The sequence below is a fragment of the Tricharina praecox genome (assembly GCF_024521635.1).
Source record: "Tricharina praecox strain CBS 144465 chromosome Unknown BZA05scaffold_4, whole genome shotgun sequence".
In the NCBI taxonomy this organism is placed as follows: Eukaryota; Fungi; Ascomycota; class Pezizomycetes; order Pezizales; family Pyronemataceae; genus Tricharina; species Tricharina praecox.
Window position 1 is genome coordinate 1082511 of NW_026250406.1, and position 25525 is coordinate 1108035.

General features: G+C 53.7%; 7 protein-coding genes across 7 annotated transcripts; 1 reads left to right on the forward strand and 6 right to left on the reverse strand.

Moving 5' to 3' along the window:
* Positions 1-549: 549 nt before the first annotated feature.
* Positions 550-1018, reverse strand: BZA05DRAFT_388718 (uncharacterized protein). Its single transcript, XM_051482701.1, has one exon. The coding sequence runs from the start codon at positions 1010-1012 to the stop codon at positions 767-769; it is 246 nt and encodes an 81-aa protein (XP_051342624.1). The 5' UTR covers positions 1013-1018; the 3' UTR covers positions 550-766.
* A 5359-nt stretch (positions 1019-6377) lies between these two features.
* Positions 6378-7079, reverse strand: BZA05DRAFT_442176 (uncharacterized protein; the record flags this gene model as incomplete). The annotated part of the gene is made up of 1 exon (XM_051486727.1): positions 6378-7079. The coding sequence occupies one exon, from the start codon at positions 7077-7079 to the stop codon at positions 6378-6380; it is 702 nt and encodes a 233-aa protein (XP_051342625.1).
* Positions 7080-7262: 183 nt separating this feature from the next.
* Positions 7263-11190, forward strand: BZA05DRAFT_388721 (S-adenosyl-L-methionine-dependent methyltransferase). Its single transcript, XM_051482702.1, has 4 exons — positions 7263-8499; positions 8557-8866; positions 9305-9445; positions 10507-11190. The coding sequence occupies exons 1-4, from the start codon at positions 7496-7498 to the stop codon at positions 10774-10776; spliced, it is 1725 nt and encodes a 574-aa protein (XP_051342626.1). The 5' UTR covers positions 7263-7495; the 3' UTR covers positions 10777-11190.
* Positions 11191-18939: 7749 nt separating this feature from the next.
* BZA05DRAFT_388748 (uncharacterized protein) lies at positions 18940-19448 on the reverse strand. Its single transcript, XM_051482703.1, has one exon. The coding sequence runs from the start codon at positions 19438-19440 to the stop codon at positions 19174-19176; it is 267 nt and encodes an 88-aa protein (XP_051342627.1). The 5' UTR covers positions 19441-19448; the 3' UTR covers positions 18940-19173.
* Positions 19449-19588: 140 nt separating this feature from the next.
* Positions 19589-19959, reverse strand: BZA05DRAFT_202857 (uncharacterized protein). The gene has a single exon (XM_051479519.1). It carries the CDS (start codon positions 19851-19853, stop codon positions 19641-19643), a length of 213 nt encoding a protein of 70 aa, XP_051342628.1. The 5' UTR covers positions 19854-19959; the 3' UTR covers positions 19589-19640.
* Positions 19960-20591: 632 nt separating this feature from the next.
* BZA05DRAFT_388749 (uncharacterized protein) lies at positions 20592-21189 on the reverse strand. Its single transcript, XM_051482704.1, is given in 2 exon segments — positions 20592-20638; positions 20650-21189. 1 exon segment carries the CDS (start codon positions 21040-21042, stop codon positions 20803-20805), a length of 240 nt encoding a protein of 79 aa, XP_051342629.1. The 5' UTR covers positions 21043-21189; the 3' UTR covers positions 20592-20638; positions 20650-20802.
* BZA05DRAFT_348866 (kinase-like domain-containing protein) lies at positions 21185-23631 on the reverse strand (the record flags this gene model as incomplete). The annotated part of the gene is made up of 3 exons (XM_051481239.1): positions 21185-22016; positions 22077-22146; positions 22315-23631. 3 exons carry the CDS (start codon positions 23626-23628, stop codon positions 21538-21540), a joined length of 1863 nt encoding a protein of 620 aa, XP_051342630.1. The 3' UTR covers positions 21185-21537.
* Positions 23632-25525: the final 1894 nt, after the last annotated feature.

A 25525-nucleotide genomic window follows, 5' to 3' on the forward strand; every position in this document is an offset into this window, starting at 1 on the left:
GTTGTTAAACTTATCAGCATCTAGAAAGACACAAACTATCGTACTCTAATCTTCTAGCAGCACGGTTGGCGCACACGATTACTGCCCTCTAGGCTCTTCGTACTCTTCATGCTCTTCATGCTCTTCAGGCTCTTCAGGCTCATCGTGCTCATCGTACCCGTCGTCTGTTCTATGCATAACTTCTAACTTCTAACTTCTCCTCTCGAAAAGCTAGAGTACCTATTTCAAGTTTGTCGCGACTCGCGATATCGATCCGGACTGACTGTGCTTTGCTGCACTGCAGTTACTCTACCGTACTCCACTCTACCGTACTCCACTCTACCGTACTCTACTCGTGCAGCCGAGACGAGACCGCAACGTTGTTCTGGAAGCCGCACGTCACCCTTCCTTCACACTTCTGCTTCTGCTTCTGCTGCTTCTGCTGCTGCTTCTGCTGCTGCTTCTGCTGCTGCTTCTGCTGCTGCTTCTGCTGCTGCTTCTGCTGCTGCTTCTGCTGCTGCTTCTGCTGCTGCTTCTGCTGGCAATCCTACTCCACCTCCACCACGGCACCACCACGGCACCACCACCACCACACATCGCGCGCGCCGTCTCGCAACGGAACCGCCGGCGCACACTGCACAGGCGGACAAAGCAAAGAAACACAGGAGGGAGGGAAAGTGAAGGAAAAAAGGAAAAAAGGAAAAAGCACGGTTCCGCTGCTCTAGGTACCGAAACTTCTACCGAAAGAGAAAAAAGAAGAAATAATAAAAGAAAGAAGAAAACAAGTCTAAAGTAAAGTCTGGTTGGCTGGCTGCCCTTCCAACATAGGTAGAGTAAGCATCGTTCCAAAGCTCGAGCGACGTGATGACAACGTAGGCGTGTACTCTAGGTAGAGTACGTACAGATGGTAGGTACGGTACCTTTGGTAGGTAGGGCAGAACGAGCAACGAGCAACGAGTGGAGTTTGTGGAGTTGTGGAGCGGATTATTATGTAGAGTACATACCAGCAGGCAATGCCCGCACCCGCATGCATTCGATGTCATTCATTTCCACTAACTAACCACTCACTCTAGAATACGGTACGGTACCGTATGTAGCTGTGAGAGGAGAGGGGAACCACCCCCTTCGTATGTAGAGTACGCACTCACTCAGCTCAACTCCCCTGCGTAAGCGCTGTAACAAGCAAGCAAGCAAGCAGGCAAGCAGGCAGGCAGGCCAGCATATGCACATCGCCATTGCGTGCACACGCTCTACTACTAGTATCGAGGTTCTGCACCTCCCGTCTTACTTAAACTCCGTCCTATTTTTCAGAACAAGTGCGAACAAAATTTAAACGAGGTTCTGCAGCGCCCGTCATAACGTTTCGTTCTTGGCATTGCATAACCCATCCAAACCCCCAAAAAGTCAGTCGGGTGGCGGGGCGAGGCGACCCATAACCAGCCAAAGCCACAACCAACAACCCACGGTGATGCCGTGACACCGCGACGCTACGACACGCAAATCAACCGTTCACCAGAGAAAAAACCCCCCATTTGTAGCGACCGTAGGGAATTTGATTTGATGCGAACGACGTAATAGAGTCCATATTGAACTGAAGTCTTGATAGTGATGGTTGTGGGAGTTCTCTCTCTGTACCTCCGCGCGCGCACCACAGGAGCCTCTGACATGAGTTGTGGCTGAATTCTCAATCAGGTAGTTTGTTTACGTCTTGGGAGCATAGGACGGACAGGGGTTACGCCCAATTTTTCCTGTGCATACTTTGCCCGGCGTCGTCAGCCTCGTCCATAGCCTCGAGGATGTGCTTGACTTTAATCCCGACACCCGCCCCTGCACCACCCCTGCAACCCTCCGTTGCTGTGACGACCTATGTAAGACGGGCGGTGCAGAACCTCGATAGTAGTAACTCTAGTAACTCTACATAGTAACTCTAGTAATTCCTAGTGAACTTTGGAGGTTATTCGTACCGTATGTACCCTAAATACCCACTGTGGGACTCGGGAGGCCAGACCCGATGCGGTTGCCTCAACGTTGAAATGTCCTCCTCCTCTGTTGCTACTTTCATGTTCGTCTAGTCGGTTGGCCCCTAGAACACGCGAGGCATAGACATTATCACCACCATCAGGCATTATTAGTTCAACATCGCGGAGATACTTTGAGGCTGTTCGGCCCGAAGAACACAGGCTGCTTGATTTTCTTGTTGCATTCTAGTCAATTCAATCGGTCTCACCAGTTGCCCGTACCCGTCGGAGGTCTCTCAATACCCACCTATGCAAGTCTCGCCCGCTCGGACCGGAAGCACTGCTAACAGATGTCACTTTCACTTTTGCGCAGAGTTCACCAGAGTTCACCTCCAGATCCAGATCTAATCACCGATTACCGTATTTTACCTCCTCCCTGAGCCCTCCTCGCTCCTCACTTCGAATCGAGTTGGGTCGAGTCGAGTCGAGTCGAGTCGAGTTGAGTTAAGTTGAGTCGGCCATCCTCCCCTGGGTCCTCCCAGTCAGCTGCATTACTGCATTGGTCGGTTAATCGATGGGTACGGTGGTCACGTGAGAAATAAGCAGTGCTAATTAGTACCCGGGTGCTCTGGAATAGGTAGTTTGCGCTGCCGGAAGATTCGTAAGGAACTGGCATCTGGTAGATACCTGTCCTTAAACCCCTATTAGAGTAACTTGTCTGTGCCTGGCTACTCTAACTAGTGGCTGCATCAAAGTCACGATCCGTTTGCAGTATATGGTAACCGTCCCCTCAACTCCATGTACTATTCAGTATTGGCCTTATTCATCATTGAACGTGATACCTACATTACTTGTCTATTAGGTATACCTAGTATGTATAATAGGTACTACCTCCCACAAAACATCATCCAGACACTCGTGACCCCCTACCGTACTGCGTACTCCGGAGACGCGTGGACAAGTTACAAGTTACAACTTCTGCTTTTGTTTTGTTTTTTTGTTTTTTAGTTCAATCAAGCAACTCGTCACTCGAGCGAGTGATACTTAGTGAATAACAAATTTCACTTCCGCAGCACGCTGCACGCACCGGCACCATGGGGGAGTGATAGGTACTATATTTGGAAAGGAAAGGAAGAGATGCCACTATTTCGGCGGACCTGGAGACGCGTCCATTGCCGGACGAGTGCTAGATCATGGCCGGCTACCGGGCTACGGATCCACTGTGCCTAGTAGGTACATAGGACCCAGCACCCAGCACTTCCTCCGGGACCACGGCATCGAAGGCGTCGGTATGCGGACCCCAACCCAGCCCAATAGACCTATATACTCTCGAAATGGCCATGTATGTCTACCGACCGTACTGGTGCAGGCTGTCAGTGGTCAGGACAAGACATTACACGCGAGCCACCTAGGTAGTTGACAGTTGGAGATCGTCGACCCCCACGGATTACTCCACCAGCTCTAGGCATGTACCAGTACCGCGTGTACCATGGTCCATACGTTACTAGCGCTTTCCGAACATACGGTTCTACATACGCGCGGATTCAACCTCCATCGTTGGGTGCGTTGCCGCGCGAACTATTCGGTTTCAGCACTTCCGACGGTTCTAGCACTTTCGATAGTATCGCGTCCCCCATTGGTCATCGGTCCCATAGATCTCTACATATCGTGGGAGCGTCTTGGCTTTCGAACAGGTCTCCTTTCTATGTAGTACCGGTACTTCTTGGACCGACGATCCATCTCACGGACGATCGAGTGACGAGTCCCTCTCTCTTCTACTATCAGTGGTCGTGGCGATAGTGATAGCACTACCTATACAATCGAAGCACAGTCCGTCCGAACACCGCTCCCGGACGGACTGCCAAGATACAGTCCAGTCCAGTCCGAGGCTCAGGACGGACGGACTGGACTATGTCGAACACTGTCCCGTACAAACAGCGATATACCAAACTCGTGAGCATCGAGCCTTCGGTTCGGGGACCTGAGAGAACGTAGTGAAACACCGAAACTTCTACCAATGGGAGAGCGAAGGCAGTGGGCGAATAGGTATCCTGCAGCACTGCGAACCGGGGTTTGCCGATACCTAGTTGCAAACGGGATACCATCGTCGCCGTCGAAGTATACCAACCTCCCTCTTGATGGCCTCGGGATTCATGATTCATCGGCGCCGAAGCGACAAGACAAGTACAGCCGTCTCTGCCCGTTCGCCCGTGGTGAAGAGGACTGGGGAATAAAGACAATCTTCGGCCCTTTCTTCCGGGTTTTTGGCGATACTCAAGCCCGCGTAGTCCTCTGTGTACAATATTCCAAGTATACGCCGTGCTCTTCTGACTTCAATGGGTACTAGTAGCCCACCCCACCGCTTCATCAGCGTTGACGAGAAATGTTGCCGCTGTAACTATCTAAAGTTATGGCGAGGGGTAGTGGGGACTGCGAGGTGCCATTATAGTAGCGTGGTTGTCGTCGTGCAGAAGGCAATAGCGTGGAGCTTGGGGCCTCAATCAGGGTTGCTTATTCCCATTCAGGGTTCACGTGAGGGGTACGTATTTGCCGGCGTTGCAACTGCACAAACCGCGCGGGTGGATCATCCAAGTTCCAACGCGAACTTTGTTTTTCGTTTTTGTGTTTTGTTGTTTCATCGTATGTAGAGTAGGTGCTCGCATTCAGCCTACATATCAGATCGTTCCTGTCCATAGTTAGGGTATGTGCCAGGCCCACCTCGACGAATGCGGACGAAATCGACACGGACTGTACATTCTGGCTGGTGCGCGCCCGATGGGATGGCATGCGAGGTACTTATCACGCACATAATCTCGCTCGCTAACGAGTGCTTCTCAATCCTGAGGGAACTTAATAGACGTCGGCCGCGCTCCGTACGGAGCAAGAGGAGTTTACTGTTTTTCCAAATATTCCGCGGAATGCAAGTGAGAACTTGTGAAGCACTCTCCCCATTACCCACACACTACAGCGACCACTATTGCCGCTATGTACCACAAATCCATACGACCCCCCCCAGAGGCTGTGAGATGGAAAACCGCTACAGGCTACAGCATTGGAAGACTGTCGGTTAGGATGTCAATTCGGATTTGCTGGTACTCGGAGATTCGAAGATGGAAGTGCGAGGTGCGTGTTTGAGAGTAGAGCTTGGAGTGCGCTGATGCTGTGCTGCGGAGAACCTGCTTGGAGAATTGAGCTTGGGCTTGGAATCATAGCCTTGGAGAAGTGAGCTTGGAATCACGGCCCTTGGAGTTAGACAGCCACTGGTAGAGTCAATGGACGGCCTGTTCCGGCCCTGCGGAGAGTGAGCAACGCCTGCCAATAGTCGCATTCCAATCATCTCCATCTCGAACCCCCACTTCCATCCCCCAATCCACCGCCCAGTGCCGAGTGCCGAGTGATTCCGCATGCGTTAGCCCTATCTGCCATCCAATCCAGCCAAAGAGCAGCATTTCCTCGTCCCTCCCCCCTCAAAATATGCGGCAATCCTCGTCTCGTCTCGGCTACGTATCCTTCATACATCTGCACCGGATACCCACGGCGCGGAGGAGGGGCCGAGGACGTAATGTGAGTTCCCGGCGGACCAAAGAAATCATAATGGAATGTTTACCTGTGTTCTTCCTCCTCATTGACCTCCACGCCCGACGGCTCGCTCTCCCTTCTCCTTCTTCCCCCCTTGGGATTTACTTCCGATACTCATGCCTTGAAAATTCAAGTATAGCTGGGCTACGCCTTTTATCTGTAGATAGCTCAGATAGCTGGACAACGATTTCTCGTTTCTTCGAATTTATCCTAACCGCCGGCCCAGCGCCTGATCTAGTTGTACTCCACGCAAATCTTGCGGAGGTCGCACCACCAACAAGTGTCCTTGCTCTCTCTCCAGTCCCACGTAAAGAAGGCTCCGTAAGTATAGGTATTCGGTCTTAAGCCGATAAACAACATGCCCCAGCCTTGACGGCCTCTGTTACTGCTAGTCCCGTGAACTGCTTGCGCTGTAGTCGGTACACATGGTGCTTGCCCATGCGTGTCTCTATCCATACATTCCGGGATCTAGTTCCTCTCGTGATGCCCCGCTTCAAGAGACTGGGCGGGATCAGGCTCAATTGTGAGGCAGTTGTTCGATGCTTTCCTAGAGTCCGTTTTCTGCTATCACATTGGTCTCCACGTAAATTCGGGGCGTGTTTTACTGCTCACTTCGAGTGACAAAGTATGTCTAACGGTGATATCATCATCGTCAGTCACTAGCTCTCTTGTCATGACAAGGTTCAAGAGTGCAGAATGCCGGATAGCAACAGTGGGGCTCTGGGGGAAATAGATCCCCGAATGTGTAACGTTTCAAGTCATCCTGACCGTTGCCATCATACATACACTTCGTGAAACTCGAAAGGCAATCAAACTCCGGTAAACCCAAATCTCAGATACAAATGTAAACCCCACGCCCGATCAATAATCTAGCACCCCTGTATCGCTCGTGACGGCGCTTGGAGTCTCAGCATCGAACCACATCTCCTCTGCCTCCCTTCTCTCCGTCTCCTGGTCATCCCAATCCTCGCTCTCATCGATCGTCACGTAATCAACGTCGGGGTCCCTCCCCTCGAGAAACCGTAGTGTCATCGTCTCACGCCACAGCTGCTCGCCCTCCTCCCGGGTGGACACCACCTCTCCGGACGCCGTCTCCGCCCTGGCCTCGACAGGCACACTGGTGTCGCTGTCCGCGAGAGCGGCAACCTTCGCCTCAGCGCGAGTGAGATCCGCTTCGAGAACTCCCGACCAACCCCGCGCACGCCCTTGTGCTTCGCGTTCCGCCGGTGTCATGTATTGTCGGATTAAGCGGTCGTAGAGGAGTGGATCGGCGAGCTCGAGGTCGGGCGCAGTGAAGTAGGTCGGGGTTGATGAGAGGTAGTGAAGGCGGCGATTGCGGATGAGGGTGAGGCGGGTGCGTTCTGGCGTCATGGGTGGTGCGCGCTGTGGCGCGGGTGGAGGTGGGGTACGCGCGAGGTCAGGCACGGACGGTGGAGGCGTCGAGGGCGTGGGTGTTTTTGGAGACTCCGCGGCTGTGGAGAGTGTGGGCGTTGGTGAGGCGTCTGCTGCATCCGATGAGCAATCCGTTGCGTCCGGCGACGAGGATTTTAAGCGACCTGGCATATTTTGGTGTTATGTGCGGCTGTTGGCGATGGTGGCAATGGGTGGTTGTGAGTCGTGACGGTGACGAAGGCTGGAGCTCTTTTGAGACCTTGTGTCACGGTGCTATTGGAGACCAGCCGTTGCCAAGCTCGGCCCTGGACGTATCATGTCGCGACCAGCATGCAAGCGTATCGTCCACGGTCCGCTTTGCCGCAAGCTCTCCTCTTTCAAACACTTTATCCATCCTCCCTTCTACATACCACATCACCTTTACCCCGTCAGATGGATTGACGACACGCTGGCCTTGTCGAATATCCTTACCCCAAAGCTTTACTTTACTTAATCCTATAGCCATCGATTTACAGCGCGTCTCCTTCATCTTTTTCCGAAGCTACCTTTTTTCGAAGTCGCTGGCTGGTTGCAGCTCCACAATCATCATGGCTTCTCCACAACCTCCACAGCCGCAGCTGTCCGCCAAAGGATTACGTGCGGCCCAAAAGCGCGCCCAGCAACCACGGAGCCCTCTCCTGGCGATAGATTTCTTTTCAATCGCCTATCGCATCATACCGTGGACACGGGCTGTTCTCTATCTGGTTGCTGCAGCTGTAGGATCGTACGTCTCGCAGCTGTCGCTGGCGCCGGTATACGGCGAGATACCCTCGTCGCTCCACCACGACAAGATTGTCAGCGGTATGTTCTTTTCGGTCTGGCTTTTGAAAGGCCTTGTCAGGAAATTCCCGGTCAAGTTGTCGGCATTGATCCCAGTGCTGGTGTTGCACACCCCCGGAGTTCTGCACTTCATCTTTCGTTACTCAACCAAATGGGGCGCTATCAACGGGCCGATCTACACTGAAGCGCTGACGTACTACCCGGTTCTATTCCTGAGTGTGTACGCTGCAGCTACGCTGATGGAGTTCAACAACATCGTCTTGGACGCTATTCCCGCCGGTATTTCTTACGCCATCTTTAGCATCGCGCGTAGCACCATTCCCGGTCTCCTGCAGAACCACATCGGATCTTCATGGGCACTGACTCGGTGTGGGTTGCATCATGTCCTGGGAGGCCTGTACGCGGCCCTCTCGCCGAGTCTCCTGTTGGCGACAACTATCGCCGCTATCTTCCATTCGGCAAACGATAATCCGATGTGCATTCTGACGCCGGCGTTAAACGAGACATTGGCGGCACACAACCATACCCTCATTGCTAGACACGAGAGCAACACGGGATACATCTCGGTCTTGGAGAACTTTCAGGTCGGATATCGAGTGCTGCGTTGTGATCACTCGCTGCTAGGAGGCGAGTGGCAGCGTCCACCGATCGGCTTTGAGCATATGGACCACCCGAATTTCAAGGAGCCCATATATTCGATTTTTGTCATCATGGAGGCTGTCCGCCTGATCGAACCGGCACCAAAGAGTCCTAACCCGAAGGCATTGGCGATGTAAGTCGCTCTAGCACTGGTCATGTTGGGTCACTCGGAACTTACATTTGCTGGCAGTGGTCTGGGAATCGGCACCTCGGCTGATGCGCTGATCAAGCATGGCATTGAGACGGACATCGTTGAGCTGGACCCGATTGTCTATGAGTATGCCCTGGAGTACTTCGGGCTCGAGAAAAACCACACGGCGTATATCGAGGACGCGGTTGGTTTTGTGAAGAGGGAAGCTGCCAAGAGTGAGGATCCGAAGAAGTACGACTACATCTTGCACGATGTCTTTACTGGAGGCGCCGTACCTGCTAGTCTTTTCACATCGGAACTGTTCGAGGGTTTGAGTCAAATGCTGAACGATGATGGAGTTATCGCCATTGTGAGTTTCTATCTTCTGTTCCCATTTCGTCTGCCTGTTTCTTGAATCCTCGCACTTACCTCTACCGATTGTCCCCGCTTAACTGCCGGGCGATGACGCTCCTTCTGTATGGTGATGGGGATTCGGTGAGACAAGAATCACTTGCATGCAGTTTTGATGCCCCATCTCGATTTCCCCGTCGCTCTCACCGACCTACAAAGCAAGATGTACTTTCTTGTACCTCGTATGTTTCAGGTCACAGTCACTCGAGGTCCCATTTTATTGCATAATGTGGCCATGCAAGGCGGCAAAATTGAGATGCTATGCATCGGACGTCGGACACTGCGCATGCTTTGATGTCTACATGGACTTAATCTATATCCTCGTCTCGATCATGAAATCCATGAACGGACATTATTTTTGCAAGAATCGCCACTGACCACGCGTCAACTACCGCAGAATTGGGCCGGCGACTTGAAATTACGGGCAGCGAGATCCATAATTGAGACGGTCCGAAAAGTGTTCCACAACTGCCGCGTGTTCCGCGAGGAAATGCCGAGCGAGGACATCAAAGAGGCAAAGATGGACTTCACAAACATGGTGAGTTTTCACAGCTTCTCCTTCTCTTCCGTATCTACGGTGGCGCATTTGTTCGTTTGTCGTTTTATTGTTCCCATGATTTGGATATATCGTTTTCTGCGGCACTGGCGATGTCGCACACACAAAGCACAATACGCAGATACCTGTCCATCTACCCCGCTACCACGCATTCCACATGTCAGCCAGTCCTCGACATCTGGTTCGGCATGTTCCAGATGCGGAACGAACGTCGACTATCATTTTCTCCACAAACCTGGACACCGACAGTATATCCCTCGTCTCCCTGGGTGGTAGTGGTGGTCAGGATAGTCCCTTCGTTATTGTATCTCTTCATTGGGATAATCGAGACCGGGAAGCCGTCGCCTCAGCACAGAGAAGTCAGATCAACGATCTCACTTCGCTCCCGAAACCCCGTATGAAGGGTCTCCAGTCATCTGGTCTCTGGAAGGAGGGGGATGTTCCTGTTGGTCGGTCAGACGACGGACCAGCTTTACGCGGATCTGCCAGCTGGAAGGAAGCACTCAATATGCGAGGCTGAGAAGCCGTGATATCCGGAGGATGATGATGTGGTGGAGGTGTGCATGCGTATGAGTGGGAAAGATCTGTCGGCAGGGTATCCAACCCTTGTAGGCGCATTTTGTGCTGCCGTATGGACGTCGGTGCGTCAAGCTTTCTGCAGCCCATTTGCTCTTCCCGCAGAAGCCGAATGCTTGTTCGTTCACCATGCATCACACCAACCTCTCCTCCCGCTGCTACCTTTTATTTTTCCGAGCAGTCATTCGTTGCTTTTCACGGACTGTACGCCCTGAAGGTTACCCGATGCTTCAATAATGCACTCCATATTTCTCGGCCAGAAAGCTTGTTCTCCGGACACTTATTTCGGGCACCCTCCTTTTATTATCTCTTTACTTTTTTCGTTGGAGTCTAGAAGTCGGACCTGTCCCTCCACCAATGGAGCCTGTGTATGGAGGATGGGAGGAGTGCGCGTTCCACGAAAGATCTACTTTGCACGAACCAATGTGGGAGATTTCCAGCGAGCTGACTATGGATGGTTGTGGCAGGTGATGTTCTGTACCAAGTATACGGCACCATACGAATTTCGGGCGCCTGTGGAGTCCGACTTCCTAGGCTCGTATGCACGGCAAAGGTTCCTGTTCCCCAGGTACGAGATCAACCTCGAGAAATACTGGGCGGATATTGCGGACGATAGCTATGAGATCCTCACCGAGAGCAACATCGGCAAGCTCAATGCCTGGCAGAAGATATCCGCCGTCGGTCACTGGGGCGTCATCAGGACTGTTGTGCCGGATGTTGTTTGGGAGAACTATTAGTGGTATGACTCGGAGACTTTTTGGGGTTTTGGTAGGTGGGTTTTGGTGGGCGGGTTTTGGATGGGGCTTTGGGTTGATGTGAAGATGGTACTCTAAATTGTATCTGGTTTGCTTGCTGTCCTGCTGTTCGAATAAGCATGTTCCTATCATCTATCTGATTTAATCAAAGTACACTTATACCCTCTACCACTTTGATATCTAGTCCAGTGCGAATGAACAAAGAAAGTCACAATACCCAACCATCCCATCCCATCCCGTGACCCAACCCGGCCCCCGGGTCCTCCATTCATTTCTCGATCGAGTGATATTTACCCCAGACGACCGTAACGAATCACGGCGCGATCACTCATCACTCACACACACTGAGAGGAAGCAAACGGTTGCCATGCCATGCCCATGCCCATGCCCATGCCTTGCCTTCCTTCCTTCATGCACTCCACAATATGGTTTTCGGACGACGCTCGTCCGTGCCTGCCTGGTTTGCCAGCCGGCCCGCTCTGGGGTGCAGTAGGTATGTATGTGGGCAGGTAGGGCACACCGAAAAGGCTTATCTCTACCTACTTACCTACCGTACTCACATACATACATACCTACCGGTACTCGCCTTCGTCTTGTCCTGTCGGATACGGAGAGTACTGCCGGTAATGGAGGTGGAGGTGAGATATATACGTACTGTACGTACATATGTACATACCTACCGGCAGACAGACAGGCAGCGACGTGGAGTGGAGCACTGGAGCCTTATTTTCCTCTTTCCTCTTTTCCCCCCGCAAGATCCCTACATACTCCGCGGGATCCTTATGTAGACGCGTAGACCGAGATCTACATACATACCATCCCGTTTGCCGTCCACGACTCCAGGTGTAGTAGAGTTGAGTAGGTACTGTTCTCAAGCTTCTAGATCAACCAAATTTTTCTTTCGTTTCGTTTCGTTTGCTTCAGTGTACATACTTGGCGCTTCACCCACGAGAGTCCACCCAAGAGACGGACTCTGGAACTTTGGGCGGACCTTTCAAAAAACCCCAAAAAAAAACCAAAGAAAAGGCTTATTTCTCCATCCCGCTCTTCCGCTCTTCCGTCCTTCCGACATATAATTCCGGAGGAATTTTTCCTTTTTCTTCCTTTTTCGTTAAATGTAAGGGGCTATTTTTCTCTGGATTTTCCGCGGAAGGAGTGAAGGGCCTCGGATTTTCCTTTCCCCGAGCGAGCCCGCCGCACCCGTGCCGTCCGACATGAGTGTGGGATGTGGGATGTGGGTAGGCCGGCTCGCTGGGTGGTGGGTTGGTGGGTGAGAGTTCTCCCACCCACTTTCTCCGCTTCTCCGCTAGCTAGCCAGAGTATGTAGACTAACTACTGCGGGGCGACGGCGGCGTTGTGTGCTCGCTCGTGCTCGTGCTCGTGCTGGCGCTGGCGCTGGTGCGGCGCTGGTGCTGGCAAATTTTAGGTGGATGGATGGACGGACGGACCCGCCTGCCTGCCTGCGTGCCTGCCTGCTTCGCGCGCCGCAGATGTCATCGCTCACGGACTCGCGTTGGAGTAATTTACAGACATATGTAAATACGGTACACTAGGTACAAACACTAGAGTAGAGGACACACTTAGCCGCCCGCCATTTCCTTCTGACCGGGCGTGCGCCGTCGAGTCGAGTATCTAGAGTAGAGCCGCGAGATTTGCTTGCTTGCTTGCTTGGGGAGGGGGGAAGGAAGCAATAGGGAAAGCACCCGAAAAGCTGACTCTGCGGCCCAGTTCGTGATGTTATGCCGCGGAGGTGGAGGTCGTGGAACCTTCATCATTTTGTATTGTACACCAGCCAGAACCATTCGTTCTGCCACCCTTTTCGTCGGTAACCATGGCGGTGGTGGTGGTGGCGAAAGAACGCTCTCGCCTCCCTTTCCTTTCCCTTCCTTTCCTTTCACCCACCCGCAAGCCCAAGCCGAAGCGCAAGCGGGGAGTTGAAATATCGAATTAAATCCTGTTGCTATTATTTCTACAATTTCTATTTCGACAGGAATTTGAATTTGAATGAATTTCGAACCGATTCTCTCCGCCCTTACATGGCTGCTTGCAACCCGCGCCCCGAGGCGAAACGAATTTCTCCCCGCCACCACCACCACCACCAGCCCACCCACCGCCCTTCGGTCCGGGGAAAATGCTCCTCAAAAAAGAAAGAAAACCAAGACCAAGAACCGTTAAGAGCGGCGGACGCGGGTTGGCCGTGGCCATTCATATTTTTGCCCACACACCCACGGCCACACACACATCCACGGCCACACAAGCAACTATCGTAACACACCCGTTTTTCTCCGAGTCGAGTGGCTAGGCGATCCTGTGCTTTGTGTAGGTAGTTATTTGTGTATTTGTGGGGTGTGTGGAGAGTAGAGCACGAGTGAGATCGCGTGTTGAGTGGGGGGGCAGCACCTCATCGCCGGGGGAGGGGGAATGATTATGCGCTCTCGCTCGCTCGCTTAGGAGGAGGAAGGTAATCCAGTTTCGCGATTGGCTAGGTATGTTCTTAGCTGTGGTGTCAGCGTCGATATCATATCAGCCATCGCTCACACTTATGCATCCACGTCCATCGGTAAAGGGCTGGTGGATCTGGATACTGCCAGTTTGGAATAGAGGCCCCTCTCGCTCTATCTACTCTAAGTAGAGCACTCTGCTGGACCCGTAGTTCAGTTAGATAATGCTATATCTATACGTCCGCAGGAGGGTAGGTACAGGCGTGCGTAGAGTACCTAGAGTACTCGACGTCCGCAGAAGTGATCCGGGGGCGACGGATGAATTATTTCGAACGGGAAAGTCATTACCACCAGCCGGCACTCTGGAGGTGGAGGGAAGGATCAAAGGTCTGGGGTTTTGCTGCGGATAGGTATCGATTGGGTGTATCTATTGTAGAGTAACTATCGTCCGACCGACCGACGCCTCCATCGACGAATTGCATCCGATACGATAAGGGAGGTGAGGGGAAGTGGGAGTGGAGGCGAAAAGGAAAGTGGTAAAAAAAGAAGAAAAAGAAAACATGAAGGAAAGGGAAGGCAAGAAAAGGAATTAATCTCGAGACGAGAGAGTTGGAGGATCTTGAAGCACGAGAAGACGCAGAAGGATACGGCGGCATAGAACTTTCGAAATTCTCTTCCTCGTCCTGTGCTGCTTCGACCTAATTAGTTGGCACCCCACACTTCTGCGATTCTCTGGGCGCCGAGCGCTGTCAACATCTTGGTTCCTGCTGTTTGCTCATCGCCATGGACGGCCACAAGATCAGGCAGAAACCAATAAGCATGCAAGCAGGCAAATCAAGGGCAAGAATCCGGATCGGAACGTAGAGCAAGGGTTCTGGTGCCGCTGCAGAAAAGAAAGAAAAGAAAAGAAAAGAAAAAAGAAAAAGAAAGCAAGATTTGCCCAAGGGCCCATCCCATCCTTCGGACCGCGCCTATTGGGCTGGAGGCAAGTGAGTGCGTATGAAATGGGCGTGCAGAGATAGCCCGCAGCTGGCAGGCCGTCAGCATGACTGATGGGACTACGTGAGATGAACTCGCTGGTGTGGACCCCCCCACCACCGTCTGCATATGCCATGCAACTTGTATGCTCAAGCAGCCCTTTCACACGCGCCAGAGCCTCTCTCTCGTTCATGCACTGACCACACCCACAGGATATCATACCGGTAGTCTGTCGGCGACCTCCAAAAGCAGGCAGGGCATGGCGAAGAGGAGGCAAAAAAAAGGAAAGCAAATCTTGTCCGCGGATCCTATGGAAGCCAGAGAAGTGCTCCAGATCATCGGCCGGTGTCCCCGGTCGCCCTGCACGTGTAATCACGTCAATTCTTCCTCTCCTCTATGTATGGTCCGGGCTGCAATATTACTCCAATGCGACTGCGGGGTGCGCGATGGCCGTTTCCAAAGGGGCCGATGCGAGCCGGCGATACCGATGTTGCTTTGTTGCTCTGCTTTGCTTGTTCCTGTTCGACGTTGATAACGCAGCGCAGGCAAAGGCAAGCCCATATTTGTCTCAGACACGGCAGCAGTGAGCAGTGAGCACTGAGGCAGCAGCACTGAGGCAGCAGCACTCGGCGGTAGCAGTGGAGATGGAATGAGCTCGAGGCCGAGTGGTGCCCACAAGCAGGAGGCGGGCAAGCGAACGAAAGAGAGTGAGCGGAGGGATGCGCATGCCTTCTTAGACGGTTGTCTCCCCGGCCGGTCGTACAAATAATAGGTACTCTATTATGTACTTGGGAATCATAATGTGGGGAGGACGTGGATTTGCGGCAGCTGAGTATGCACGCAGAAAATCCTCACCCACCCACACCCACCGTGCCTACTGCATGTGTCAAGTCAGCAGCCATCTCCGCATCTCCACAAGTAGTGCACCGACACACCGACACCACCACCCCCATAACAAACGATGCCTTCGTTTCTTCGCAGCGCAGCGTAGGCAACGCGCGGGTTGGCGATGATGGGGAAGGCCCGGGAAGGGAAGCTGCGGCAAACAAGCTTAGAACAATTCCCCATCACCGTAGATGAGCTGGTCCGCACGTACATACACATACCATGCTGCATTCTCTCATGTGTGCGTGACGCCCGTGGGTGCATGCCTTCATGTAGGATGAACCGAAACAACCCAAAGTCTGGCACGCCATCCATCATTGTCGGCTTTGTCGGTTTCGTGGGGCTTTAGAGTATCTAGAGTGCTCGAGTAACTGCCGGTATTCTTTGGTAGATTGCGAGCAGGAAGAGACCATTCTGGACCTCACTGTAGGTCCCTTGGCGGCCTGGTTGTTGAGATTGATGGTTGAGAGGAAGATCTGCGGGTGGTGAGGTTCAACATAGAAGTCACAATGTCAATGGAATGGTTGCTGTGGAGGACTGTGGCGCATGACCAGTTAGTGGCGCATTGCGGTGGTTGAAATGAGGCTTGGCTCGAGGCTCGCAAGCCTTCGTCTCCGCCTTCCCACTCCTGCATTGCCGTCTTCCACAGACCTACATATCACCACAGCTCCCCCGCACCCGTCATCCTCTGCCCCTCACCTACTCCTCCTTCACCGGGGAACTTACACAACATTCAGGCCCACGACCGCAACATGGACGAAACCTCAAGGCATAAAGCGCGGAAGCTGCGACGGAGAATGTGGTTTCAACGCAAGCACCATACCTACAGGAGGGCTCAGCATTTCGAGTCTGAACTCAAGGACCAGCTCTCGGAAGACTGACGCGTCTTACCGGAGGATCGCGACTCCCCGCAATGGACTGCCTAATTCTGCTCAAGATGCCATTATGTATTCGCCCATCGGAGCGCGCGCAACCACTCCGCGCAACCACCCCGCGGAACTGGTGACACGGACCAAACATGAACAAATAAATGAAGAGTCAGATTTGTTCGGTATGCTATGACGTCACATGCTGTACCTGCATAACCAGGCGACATGGAGTGGTCGTCGAAAACCCGAGGATCCGAATTCAGTTTGTGAAAGGATACCCTCACAACAGTCATGGCCATGGCTGTCGTGATGTTTAGGGAGGACAGAGGGTGACTTCACCTTCAAGGAACATGTCTTTACCTTAACGGACGCTGTCATCCAGAGAAACACGAAACGAAAACTGCCTTCGGAGACTCGGGATTCGGCAGACTGGGGGTCTATGTTGGTATAAAAATCGTACGAGGAAAAACGTGGTTACTCTACAAAAAGTGGCGACGACGACACAGGCACATTACAAACCGGCTCCGGGAGAGGGAGAGGGAGGCATCAAGGGACCCGTCGTCACAGCTCGGGACATCCCAGTATGCATACCGGAAAAACTTGGTTCATCTTCGATTTGGGTCCTGGATGATCGGCTCTTTGTCGAAAAAAGACTGGGAAGTTGCTGCGGATTGATCCGTCATACATAACCTGGCCATTTCTCACCGGATATTTTTGCACCGCAATGAGCCTGGAGCGTGGATACCTCTGACCTCCGACCTCTAGCTGGCCGGCCGGCCGTGCGGCTCTCAGATATTGCGGCGAGCTTGAATCGTGGGAAGGCCGGGGGTTGACGACCCTGATAGGACGACTTCCGTGCTGCCATCCTACCCAGGTACTACAGCGCAGGCCTGGGGAATACATGCACCTTTCGAGAGCAAATGCTTAGCAATCGCACGAGACTCGGTGCTCTTCTGGGTACACTTGGGAGAATTGACGCAGACGGCCTTTCCGATCGGACGCCGAACATAACCTACCCATGTAGCAAAAGGTTGGATTCTGGAACTGTTGCTCCTGCGCACGCCGCAGCGTCATACACAAAGTACGTAAAGTATAGCGCCCAGTTACTAAGCTCGAGTCCGCTGGACGGGACAACGACCCAATGGAGAATATGGTGACCTAAGCCTTGAACGCAGCCCGCCGGGTTTCAACCTATCGTGTACGGATCTGTCTCGCCAAACCGGCAAGGCGTTTTCCTTTTGCAGATCATTATTCGAACTGCGGGGGCTCCGTACGTATGGTTGCCACGTCTTTCGTCTTTCGGGCTTGTGCGGCTGCGGTGGACCTTGGGACCGCGGAGCGTCGGTCACTACTCAGGTAGGTAGTACATACATACGGTACCATTTCTTCAGCTGTGTAGATAGTTCTATCTCAAGACACATTCCCACCGCCTTCAAAGCCAGCCTTCTCTACGGACCCTATGTATGTGTAAGACGTGTAAGATCTCAAAACCTCAGCCATTCGGGTGAACCATCTCATCACACGTGCCGATCTAGCTGATGTAGCTTCCGTTGAAGGGGGGTCATCTGCCTGCCTCAGTGCCCCTCTCCCACTCTTCCCCCGCCCCGCCGCCGACGATGACGCCCGCCTACATAAGTACGGTATCTACTCGTGTGTTAGCATCCAATAGTTACAGCGATGTGAAGTGAGGTTCTACTGTGGTGGTTAGTTAGCCTCGTGCTTGTGCTGCCGTGTCAGTGTCGATGTCGGTGCTGTTCTCTAGCATAGGTTCTCTAGCTTATGTATGTAGCTTACCTAGGGCGAGGCGAGCTGAGGCGCGATATGATACGATACGGTGTGATGGCGGAGGGGTGGTATCGTGATGCTTCCTCGCAGTATGCAGCCTACCTACATTCACACCTACATATGTAAGTGCGCATGGATCTTTCCTTCCATCCGCGGGGAACGCATGCACAGTTCAGTACACACTGTTGACGATCCCTTGGGGCCCTTCGCTCCTCCACCACCTCCTCCTGCTCCTCGTCGTCCTCCTTCCGTCTTGGACTCTTGGTGATGCACGGGGTTTACTGCACGATGTCCCCACAGCAGCCGCAAGCAAGCAAGCAAGCCACGGGTCGGATCCGTTATGTAGGTATGTAGATAAACACCTCAACGCGCACCTCAAAGCCTCAAACGGGACCGCCGACGACCGGCGACCGGCCACAGCTACGGTCACGGCCACGGTGACGGTCACGCTCAGAGCTCCGTTCGTCGTCGCCATTCGCAGTTCGTTCGTCGCCGTTCGTCTCCGTTCGTTGGCCATTCGCCGCCACATTTACACACTGCGTATGTACTCGTGTATGTATGTAAGTATGCATCACGGTATGTGGGAAGAAATCCCGCACCACCGCACCACCGCACTGCACCGCGTGCGGACTTACACACGCAGCTAGCATAGGGTAAGCATGTGGAGCATAGACATGTAGGCCGACCCGCGAACGCAGCCCGGGCCCAGTCCCAGCCCAGTCCCAGCCCGGGGCCAGTCCGGGGCCAGTCCGGGCCTGCATCTCGCTCATCGGGTTCCCACCTATCATACCTGTCATAGGAGATCGGGGGGCAGCGGGCGTATGCGGTGGTGACACTGGGGCAGCCCGGTTGTGTGTGTGTCGGGGGGGTGTTGGGGACGTGGGCAGGGCAGGGCAGATGCGCGAATGTAGACATGGACGGGCGGGCGAATGGATGGAGTGGAAGTATGAAGTATGTTTGTAGAGATGTTCGAAAGTCAATTGCGCCGCGAAGGTAGTTGCGTTTCCAGAGACCGCGACCGTGAGCGACGGCGACGTCACCGCCGAAACGTTGAAAAGGTGGCCGAAAGTCTAATCTTGAATCTCGAATGTCGAATCCCAAGTCTCAAATCTCGAAAAGCTTGAAAAGCTTGAGCTTGAATTTGAGTTTGAACTTGGACCTGAATTTGGACCTGAACCTGAATTTGAGCTTGAACTTGAGCCTGAGCTTGAACCTGAGCCTGAGCCTGCGCGCGAGACATCCCCACCACCACCACCACCACCACTGAAGTAGAAGCAGAAGCACAAGCACAAGCCATCATCGGCCACCATCGAGCGACGAGACGAGACAAGTCCAGTCAGTGCAGCGAAGCGAGCAGCGCAAGATCGGCTCAACCCTCCGCCGCTACGATACTCCCCTCTACTCCCCTCTACTCTTGATGGTTATGTCGACACTGGTACTTCTGTCGAATCCGCCCCCCTCCCCATAGCATGCCTGCACGGACCGACCGATCCCCCATCCCCTTGCCCGCCTCCATTCTTCCCCACGTAGATACTAGTTTGCAGTGCGGTGCAGTGGAAGTGCACGAGAAGCCCCACCGCCTCCTCCACCGCCCCAAGTGCAAGTGCCCAGCAACAACAGCAGCAACATCGAAAAGCACAGCGAGCGAGCTGCGAAAACGAGCAAGTGATCACGTGCCCCGCCCCCATCCCACGCCCCCTCCGCCGCCGCCGCCGCCGCCGGCCAACCCGCAGCTCAGCTCAGCTTTCCCTCCACCATCACCAGCCCCCCTACCTCGCATGTAGGCCACCCAACAACCCAAACCGAACCCACCAGTTGAACCCACCAGTTGAACCCACCAATCCACAAACCCACCAACCGAACCCACCAACCGCTTCGCACGACCCAGCTAGACAAACCCACCAGCCAGACCCACCAATCTAAAGGTACTTCCTGCGCGATGCCGCTTACCCGCCGGGCTGAGGGTGAGGGTGAGGGTGAGGGCTGAGGGCTGCAGCGGGCAGTGGGCAGTGGACAGTGGGCAGTGGGCAGTGGGCAGTGGGCAGTGGGCAGTGGGCAGTGGGCAGTGGGCAGTGGGCAGTGGGCAGTGGGCAGTCACCATTCACCGGTTACCAGTCAGCAATGGCGATTGGACATTGGGGAAGGAAAAAGGCTTATTCGCATTCGCGAAGCTGGGCTGCTGCTGTGGGGACTGGGGGACGGGGGACGGGGACGGGGACGGGGGATGGGAGACGGGGGTGGGCGAACCGAAGTACGGTTTTGCTTTTTTCTACCTTTTTTTGGAGGGGGATTGTGCTTCTAGACTTCAATACACGAGAACTGAGAATTTAGAACTGAGGACTGAGGAGTGAGAACTTCGAGAACTTTGAGGCTGCTGTCTGCTGCTGTGTATGATGTCGCAGTACTCTAGTAGACTGCGTAGACAGACAGGCAGTAGACTGCGTAGACAGACAGGCAGTAGACTGCGTAGACAGACTGCGTAGACAGACAGGTAGACAGACAGCCAGGTAGCCAGATAGTAGGCTGCGTATGAAGGTTGGCGATGATGGCGAGCGCGCACGACACTACCTACACAAACAACACTACAATTACACTACAGCACTGCTTAAGCCCGCACTCATACAACAACATAAACGCTCTGATCACCTGGCTTGCATTTGCATTTGCATTGTCATTTGCATTGCATTGTGCGTTGGCTAGTACCCGCCCGTTCGCCGTGCGCCCTCATCACCGCGCTCATCATGACCAGCCAGCAAACACTCTTCCTCTAGGTACTCTTCCTCTAGAGTCTACAACATAGAGTCTACAGCGGAATCATCAGCTTGATATGAAGTCTATAGGTATGTAGCATAATATCGCATAGATTTGATTACCGAAACCCCCCCCCCTCCCCCCCCAACAGCAGCCAGCGATCGGTAGATGGTAGGAACATGGAGTAATTAAATCGCCGTCATTCTCCAGCAGTTCAGATAGGTAACGTTCCGTTCCGAGATAGGTATTCTACCTACTCAACACAACACAACACAACAAATAGACATCAATCGAAGAAATTAATCCAATTCCACGACAGCCAAACAGCCAAACAGACAGACAGAACAGAACAGACAGAAGAAGTTGCATACAACAACGAAGCTTTCTTTGTATTCCTGGTGATTCTCAGCATTCCCCACCACCAGTCCACCAGCCCCCAATCCCCAAACCCGTAGATATCCAATCCAATCCCAAATCCAGTAGTACTCTATACACCCTCCCACTTGCCCAGCCCACCCGTCTGCTGCGCGCCGTTTCATCGATTTCAATAGAAACAACGTAGTAAGGGAAAAGAAAAAAGAAAAAGAAGAAGAAAAAGAAGAAGAAAAGGAAAAAGACGACAATATTAACACATCGTACAAAAATTAAACGCAAAAGATAGAGCACCTCCTCCCCCTCCCACCCCCCCTAGCTTGATAACCCAAAAAAAAAACAATCCCTTCAAACACCTGGAACCGCACGAAAGAGAAAGGAAAAAAAAAAGGAAACCTCTTGGCCTACGAAATTTGCCAGTAAAGAAAGAAAAAGGAAAAAAACGGATACCCTAAGCGGATGGACGATCCCTCCTACCATCCACAAATATGCAGAGAAAATCAGTGCAATATAGACAGCAACAAAAGTACAACACAACCTGCGCCAGTGAAATAGACACCCCGGACCCATAGAACAAAGCAAAAACACTGTACAGTAACGAAATTGTGAACGCAGAATCAAACAATTATTTTCATCGAAAGAAGAGGGTCGAGCCCGTCCAATCAGTCGTACTCCCGGCCGTAAATCTTTCCGACGTTCGGGGGGAGGTGGTGGTGGAGACGGTGTACACCCGCCTTGGCAACCTGCTTGGAAGAAGCCTTGCAACTGGCGTCCACCTCTTTGTGGGAGCAGCCTCTGCCGATTTCGACGTTGCAGACCTCGAGGGATTGAACCCATCTGTCGGAAAGTGCCTCCTGGATGGTGATCCGCTTCGACGGGTCCAGGTGAAGCATGCGGTAGATTAGCTTCATGGCGGCCGGCTTCAGGCTCGCGAAGACTGGGTGACGAGGGTAGGATCCATCCTTGGTCATCTCGCCCGAGGGGTTCCGCTCCTCCCACTCCCTGAAAACCTCGACGTAACGCTTGAAGTGAGTGTTGTTGTCGGTGAGCTCAGTCGAATACCAGAGCGGTCCGGAGAAGATGATGACCAGGTAGATCATGGCACAGGACCAAACATCGAGCTTCCTAGCGTCGTAGGGACCTGATGGACGAGAACAGGTCAGTTTAGGTGGGAGGGGGCATCGTGTGAGAAGGGACTAACCAGTCTTGCCTTGAACCTCGGGTGAGATGTACGGCGCACTTCCCACGATGCCAGGATTGCTGAGTCGGATCTCGGTCATGTCCATCCCACATCTGAACCCGGTCGAACCGGGGTGCTTTCCGGCAAATACCTCTGAAACTCCAAAGTCGGTAATCTTGAGGTGTCCGTCCACAGTGACCAGGAGGTTCTCGGGCTTCAGATCCCGGTGAGCGATGCCGTGTTCGTGCAGGTAAGCAACACCACGGAGGAGCTGCTTGAAGCAACAATGCTTCTCGGCTTCTCCCATAAAGTCCTTCTGGATTAGGCCAAAGAGGTCGCCACCGGCACAGTACTCCATGACGTGACACCACCGCTTCGAACTGCTGATGCAGAGATCCTCGGTGATGACGATGTTGGGGTGGTCGAGACTCTTGGAGATGCAAAACTCGGAATTGACCTTCTCAAGGTACTCATCCTCGCTCTCGGCCTTGGCTCGTTTCCGGAATTCCTTGACAGCGAAGAGCTCGTTGCGCTGTCCGTTGAGGCTGTGCATGACCTTGACGACGGCGGAAACACCCTCACCGCACCGCTTCGACTTGCCGGGAATATGGCTGTGGCTGGCGTATTTCGAAGCGAGAGCAGTGACGGGCGCGCTCATCTCGGGGACCTGTGTGCTCATGCGACGCGACTTGGATCCGGCTCCGGTCATGGCGGGGTGGGTGATGGCGGTGCCGGTGAGATCCTTGATCCCGCTGACACTGCTGGAGCGGCTCTTACGCGAGAAGAAGTGCGGCTTCGACTTGTCTTCGAGGCTCGAGGGGCGCTGGGCGGTGATGGTGGTGGCTGCAGAAGGCTGGGGCTCGAGGGAGTTGGTCGGCGATGGAAGCGAGCCAGGAGATGGCGGCGAGATACCACGCGTGGAAGAAGAGGAAGTGTTCTTTCTCGAGAAGAAGCCGCGTTTTGGAGGAGAGCTGGATGGAGGCTCGATGACGAGGCCGAGACCCTCGCCGCCGGCTTTAGCAGTGGACGAATTTACCCGACGAATCATGGTCTGGATGCGCTCCGACGCATGTCTTCGCAAGCTAGCGCGTCCGACGGAGGGGGCGGTGGAGGTTGCGGACGAAGACGCACCCGGTTCTAGGGCGGAGTGGGAGTGCTGTTTCGGAGTGGCGGGGGTAGCGATGATGATGGGGGCGGTTGCACGGAAGCCTTCGTCGGAACTGGAGCTGATGTACACACCGTCGTGAGTTTCGCTAGTGGGGGTTACGGGTTCCTGCAACTCGCTAGCCGTCTCGTTGTCTTCGTCCTCTTCGGGAACGGTGTGGCATTCTCTGCCGTCGGCATCGAGATCCGGGGGTCCGACAACAAACTTGGCGTGGTGGTGGTGCGCGAAGTGGTCTTCCGAGTGATGTTCGTCCATCATGTCGAAATATGGGCCGGAGAGTGGAGGGTTGAGAGCCGGGACGAATTTAGTGTTCAATTCCGGTAACGATTCTGGTGTGAGAGGCATCGACAACGACGAGATAGAGCTGGAATAAGTGGAAGCAGAATCGTATTGGGGTGGAGTATTCATGAAGAACGGAGTATCGGATGGGGGGTGGTCAGGGCGATGTCCGTTCGTATTGAAACTCGACTTCTGGTATTGCGGGGGTGTATGTATTATGTTGCGCAGCGATCCAGGCTAAGGGTTGTAGGAGGGAGAATGTCGAAGCTGGAAGCGGAAGCGGACTAAGTGTGTTGAAGGCCTACAGGATGGAAGAGGGCGGGCGGAAGGATATATGTATAGGAACGTGAAGGAAGAGGATTATAGATGGACCGCTATCAGGTGGAACTCGATATGCCATACGACAAAGCAAGATTTCCAGAAGAGAAGAGCCGGGTGAAGAAGGATAGATATAACTGCGGAGGGGTGTTTCGGAGCGGCACTGCACTATAAGGCGTGGCGACAGGATATCGAAGGATTAAGAGACGCGCAGGAAAAGAGGGTGGCGTCTTGGGGGGGAGGGGGGGTTAGGTTCGGTGGGAGGGTGTGTGTGTGGAGGAGGAAGCTGGATGTTTTCTTTTTTTTTCTTTTTTTTCTTTTTTCTTCTTTTTTTTTTGGATCCGGTGAGGTGGTGGTGGACGGAGCGAGGGGGATGTGTGGAAGTGTGGGAGGGAGGGGGGTGAAGGGTGAAGGGTGGAGGGGGAAGGGGAGGGGGGAGGGATTTGTATGTAGCTGAGGGCGGGAAACACAAGCGGCGGGCGAGCGCAGGAGCACAGCAGCGCAGGAGCCCCTCGTCGTCTCTGTTTGTGTGGAGAAAGGACAATCGATAGCGGGGGGTGGGACACCAAACGCTATCTGGGTATCGCTGAGGGTTGTGGCCAACTGGGAAAACCTAGTAGGGGTCGGGGTTTCGGTCTTGGACAACGAAACGTACAGCTTGGAGACCAGGACGGGGGAGGAAAGGCAGTCGGGGAGACGATGGAAGGAAGGAAGGAAGGAGGGCGAGGGAAGGGAAGGGAGGGGAACGAGACTCGAGAGAGCGAGGGAGCGAAGCGTCAGAGTGTACGAAAAAGGTAGAGTATGTACGGGCTGGGCTGGCAGCGAGCACTCTACATACTTGGGGACTTTCCATCGGGGCGAGTCTCGAGTCTCGAGTCTCAAGTCCCGCCGTGTTGTGTCTCGCGTTCATTCTCGCCGTGTTGTGTCTCTCGTTCATTCTCGCCGACGCTCTCTACTCTAACTACGGTATGCGCCCCTCCCCCTTCCTTCAGGCAGACAGGCAGGCTTGGTTGGTGGGACTCTGTGTGTGCGTGTGCGTGTGTGTGATGCCTGGCTAACTGCCCTGCGGACTGGACTCGAACATGACTTTGCTGGAGAAACTATGATATGTGTGCAGGCAGCGCAGGCAGCGCATATCTAGGAGTACTCTACTCTGCTCTACTCTACGGGATTATGTGTGATGAATTGTACCGTGACTACAGCTGCTGCTGCTCCGGTACAGACCGGCACCGATGGCTGGCTGGCTGGCTGGCTGTCTCTCCACCGTGCGACGATGAATCAGGACTCAGACTCAGGCTCAGGCTCAGACTCGAACTCGGACTCGGACTCAGACTCGGACTCGGACTCGGACTCGGACGCGGCAACAAGCACGCAAATAACTGGCAATCGCAATCTCTCCTCTCCTTCCTGTCGCTCTCTCTCTCTCTCGTCCGCGCAGGGTTTCGCTTCGCCGCCAGTTTTGTTTACGGCTAGTCTCCGTTTTGGCGCGCTCTCTTGCTGGGGCGGCGGTTCTGTGGGAGATGGGGGGCTGCTCAGGTGTGTGGGAGTGTGGGAGTGTGTGGCCTGGTCACAGTGGTCACCGTGGTCGGTCGGCCAGCCAGCTAGATAGAGTAGCATCGACGATGATGATGCTGCTGCTGATGCTGCTGATGATGATGATGTTGTGGTGGTGGATAACCGGGTATCCCTCTCGGCTCTACTCTTCGCT